The sequence below is a fragment of the Miscanthus floridulus genome, chromosome 10 (genome assembly GCF_019320115.1).
Source record: "Miscanthus floridulus cultivar M001 chromosome 10, ASM1932011v1, whole genome shotgun sequence".
In the NCBI taxonomy this organism is placed as follows: domain Eukaryota; kingdom Viridiplantae; phylum Streptophyta; class Magnoliopsida; order Poales; family Poaceae; genus Miscanthus; species Miscanthus floridulus.
This window is the reverse complement of record NC_089589.1, coordinates 136,149,629-136,154,435: the sequence shown is the minus strand read 5'-3', so window position 1 is coordinate 136,154,435 and position 4,807 is coordinate 136,149,629. Positions and strand designations below refer to the sequence as shown.

Here is a 4,807-nt window from a genome sequence, read left to right as displayed (position 1 = left end):
CCGACGCCATATCGTCGCCATATCGCCGTGGCGTTTTTTTGGCTCTCGCCACGGCGACGCCACGGCTCCGGCGTGTATGGCGTCCGCCATAGCACCGTGGCGTCCCTGTGGCGCCGATTTGGCGTCCTGTGGCACCTTTGTGCGCTGTGGCGGGCGCAATAAACGGTGAGGGTGAGGGTGAGGCCATGACCGTGACCGTGAGGGTACCTGTATAGGCCGAGTGCGATTGGAGCTCTCCGGACCGAGCCCGAGACGCAACCGCAAGCAGACCTCCGAGCCGCCGCCGCCGTCGGCCGCCGGGACGGTCGCCCTCCGCCCACCCCCGCCTGGAAATCCGTCCGCTTCGCCCTCCGTCGTCCTCCCCCACCCTTCGTTGGCCTCCCCCGCCCTCCGTCGGCCTCACCTGAGCCCAAGCTGGCCGCCCCCGCCTGGATCTCCCGAGCCGCCGGCCCTCAAGCTTCAGCGCCCGCCAGGTACTCTCTCTCTCTCTCTCGTCTCTACTCTGTTCTGCCAGGTATTGAGGGGGAAGGGGCACCGGGGCTCCACCGAGGGGGAGGGGATGCCTGGGGACCGCTACGCCGGGGGGCGGGGAGGCGAGCCGAGCGAGCGCGTAGGGGGGCGGGGGGCGGAAGAGCAGAGGATGCCTGGGGACCGCTACGCTGGGGGCGGGGAGGCGAGCCGAGCGAGCGCGCAGGGGGGCGGGGGGGGGGGGGGGGGGGCGGAAGAGCAGAGGAGCGCGAGCGGACCAGGCGGGCGTGGGCGGTGATGAGACGCCGCTGCGGGCTTAGCAGAGGAGCGCGAGCAGAGGAGCGCGCAGTGAAGTAGTGAAGGTCTTGATTTGATTGGTCAACTCAAGAACGCATGCTTCCTTCTTCTTCTTTTTTTGCAGAACATGGCTACTCAAGGGACCGGAAGCGCGGAGGCCTCGGATGCCGCATCAAATATTGATCCAAAGACTGATCCAAAGCGGAAGCCGGCAAAGTCAAATGATCCTGGGTGGAAATATGGATTTTGGCCAACCATTGGCAATAGAGATGTTGTGCAGTGTTGCTTATGTGATAGAAGAATAACCGGAGGAATTACAAGGCTCAAGGAGCATCTTGTGGGTGGTTATGGAGATGTTCAGAAATGTGTCAAAACCACAACAACTATTGCACGAGAGATGCAAGATGCTATGAAGAAGAAGAAGAGACCACTCGTCCTTGATGATGAAGAAGGAGAGCAACAAGGGGAAGATCATGATGTGATTGTTTTGACAGAGGAGTCCCAAGATGTTGCTACAAGCATTGTGCATCCTAGTTCAGGGACAGCTGCCAAAAGGAAACAATCCACATTGAAGTTCAGTGCTCCAAAACAGCCCAGCACCAAGTCAGTTGGTTCAATGCTTCGGAGAACTCCAACAGAGGTTGTGGAAGAAAGACACTCGAAGGGTCCTTCTCAAATCAGTATTCAAGCTAGCATGAGGACAAAGGAAGAAAGAGAAGCTGTCAACTTAGAGTGGGCCAGGTTCTTTTATGAGTGTGGCATACCATTCAATGCCGTAAATTCTAGGTAGTTTGAGATTGCTATAGAGGCCACTGCACAGTACGGTTCTGGGTATAAGCCTCCTACCTACCATGAGCTTAGGGAGCCATTGCTCCAAAAGGTTGTTAAGGAGACAGATGATTTGAGGAAGAAACATGAGGATGCATGGAAACAATATGGCTGCACATTGATGTCAGATGGATGGACGGATAGGAGGGGGCATCATTTGATCAACTTTCTAGTCAATAGTCCAGAGGGGACTTTCTTCTTGGAGTCAGTTGATGCATCAAGTGAAGTTCATGATCAGGTGATGTTAGCTGATTTGTTAGAGAAGAAAATCATGGACATTGGAGTAGATAAAGTTGTGCAAGTTGTCACTGATAATGGAGCTAACTATAAAGCAGCGGGCAAGCTTCTCATGGAGAGGTTTCCTACACTTTATTGGACTCCTTGTGCTGCACACTGCTTAGACCTTATGTTGGAAGACGTAGGGAAGTTGAAGGAATTTAAGAAGCCTATCTCACGTGCCCGACATGTCACTACTTTCATCTATAGACATGGAAGACTTCTTAGTGCAATGAGGGAGAAGACAAATGGGAGGGATCTTGTGAGACCCGCAGCCACTCGGTTTGCTACCACATTCCTCACCTTGCAGAGTTTGTACAAGCACAAAGATGCATTAAGATTTCTGTTTACCACCGAGGATTGGACTGGTTGCAAACTAGCAAAGACAGAGGCCGGAAAAAAAGTGTATGATATTGTGCTTTCTAGGGAGTTTTGGAACTCCGTTGAGGATTGCCTTAGAGCTTCTCTACCACTTATCATTGTGTTGAGGGTGGTTGATGGTGATGAGAGGCCTGCCATGGCAGAGGTTGCTGCTCTCATGAATCATGCAAAAGAGAAGATCAAGGCTAGCTTCTCTACTGAAAACAAGAGAAGCTTGCTCAACAAGATCATACAAATTATTGAGAGCCGTTGGGATAGGCAAATGGATACACCACTCTATGGCGCTGCCCTCTTTTTGAACCCAGGAAAATTCTATACCATCCAAAAGGAGAATGATGAATATGTTGGTCATCTAAGGGGTTGTTTCAATGATGTGCTTGCACGAATGGTGGAAGATGAGAGCATTCGAAACAAAATTGATCAACAATCCATGCTCTATGAAGATCAACGTGGAGATATCTTCAAGAATTGTATGGCCCTCCAAACCATGAAGTCAAAGAACCCTCGTAAGTGATTTAAAAATTTAATTGCTACATGTTATTTAAGGCTTAAATCCTAATATATGAATGTGTATTGTTAATTTAGTTGATTGGTGGCGTACGTATGGTGGCCGATCCATTGACCTACAAAGATTTGCAAAGCGTATTGTTAGTCTTTGTGCTTCATCATCCGGTTGTGAGCGTAATTGGAGCACTTTTGAATTTGTAAGTAAAGTACTAAGTTCCATAATTCAATTGAATGAAACCGGTTAAAGCATATTTTATTAACTTTGCTTGCTTTATGATCAATTGTAGATTCATACTAAGAAGAGAAACCGGCTGGAGCATAAAAGATTGAATGATTTGGTTTATGTTTCCTATAATCGGAAAATGACTAGTAGGTTCCGAAAGCGCCGCGAGGAAGCGGGTAAAAGCTACGACCCTTTGGTTATAGAAGATTTTGATTGGAACAATGAATGGGTAGACCCAATGGCCCAACCTGAAGGTGCTCGTGGTTCGGACCTCACATGGGATCAAGTTGATGAAGCCATTGGTGCATCACATGAGCTTCGAGGTCGTAATCTTCCTAGGACCTACGCTCGTCGTGCAAGGCATATATCAAGAGTGGTTGAAGAAGATGAGGAAGAGGGAGAGGAAGAAGAGATCATTTTGGATGATGATGATATAGATGATTTTGGTGAACAACCAATGGATGCTACTGAAGATGGTGGAGAGAACGTGGATGCTTCTAACGATCTCGATGAGTTTGCATTGGACGACTTTTGAGAGATGAGAGATTTGGAAGTTTGAGAGATGAGAGAGTTCTATGTCTTTTGTGCTACATTTACATTGCTATTTTGATTTGCTAATATTGTAGACTATACCTTTTAAGCTACATTTGCATTACCATTTGTCAATATAATTTCCTAATATCCTAGACTATAATGTATGTATTCGCCACGCCGATGTGTGTATGGCGTCGCCACGCCGCGCGCCATAGACGCTGTAAAGGTGTGAAGGTGGTGGGTCGCCGCGCCTCGCCACGCCGCCGTAAAAACTATGGGAACAACTATAATGCATGGCGGGAGAAGCTTGAGATAGCACTTGCGCCGTCTGATAATGATCTAGCACTCACCTATCCTTGTCCCACTAAACCAGTGGACCCAGTGAGGGAAGCAAATGAGACTGTTGCAGCTTTCGCTACTCGATAGCCTAACCATGCAGAAGTAAGAATGAAGTACGACCTTGATCGTGCGAAGTGGGATAAATCAAACCGCAAGTGTTCGATGGTGATTAAGGGTTCCATTGAGGAACCAATAAGGGGTTCAATCCAAGAATGTACCACCACTGAGTATCTCTAGAAGGTGGATAGTCAGTTTACTAACTCTTCAAAGGCTTATGCAAGCACTCTGATTAAGAAGTTAGTCAATGAGAAATACTCTAGCAGAGGCATAAGAGAGCACATATTAAAAATGAGCAACACGACATCTAGGCTCAAGCCAATGGACTTGGGGCTCAAGGATGAGTTCCTAATTCATTTGGTTTTTGCATCTTTGCCAAAAGAATATGAGACATTTGTTGTCAATTACAACTTATAGCCAGATAAGTGGGACATTGAGAAGCTCATTGCCATGTGTGTGCAAGAAGAGGAGAGGCTTAAGAGCTCACATGGTGACTCCGTTAACCATGTGAAGGACAACAAAAGAAAGAACTTTAACAACAAGAAAGACAAACCACAAGGGAAACCTTAGTGGGACAATAGCTCCTCCTCTATGTCACATGGAAAGGCCCCACAGAAAGATCACCATCAGAAATCCAACTATGTTCAAGTAGATAAGGACACCTGCAAATGGTGCAAGACAACTGGACACTATCAGAAGGATTGTCCAGATTTCCTGAAGCACCTGATGAGAAAAGATCAGGACATTATTACATTCGTAGATGAGTCCTTGTATTTAAGTTATGCAAAATCTACTTGGTGGATTGATTTAGGTGCAACTATTCATGTTGCAAATTCATTACAGGGATTCCATACTAGGAGGACCCTGCAAAGAGGAGAAAGACACATTAAGGTGGCA

At 47.7% G+C, this 4,807-nt stretch overlaps 1 protein-coding gene across 2 annotated transcripts; it reads left to right on the top strand.

Annotated features, from left to right (window-relative positions):
* The first annotated feature begins 413 nt into the window (after nucleotides 1-413).
* LOC136485798 (uncharacterized) lies at nucleotides 414-3,790 on the top strand. 2 transcript variants are annotated; one of them, XM_066482632.1, is made up of 4 exons: nucleotides 414-473; nucleotides 890-2,756; nucleotides 2,836-2,954; nucleotides 3,045-3,790. In XM_066482632.1, the coding sequence occupies exons 2-4, from the start codon at nucleotides 1,715-1,717 to the stop codon at nucleotides 3,513-3,515; spliced, it is 1,632 nt and encodes a 543-aa protein (XP_066338729.1). In that variant the 5' UTR covers nucleotides 414-473; nucleotides 890-1,714; the 3' UTR covers nucleotides 3,516-3,790. The 2 variants fall into 2 exon arrangements, with proteins under 2 accessions (XP_066338729.1, XP_066338730.1); XM_066482633.1 differs by lacking the exon at nucleotides 414-473 and having other exon boundaries at nucleotides 719-2,756.
* Nucleotides 3,791-4,807: the final 1,017 nt, after the last annotated feature.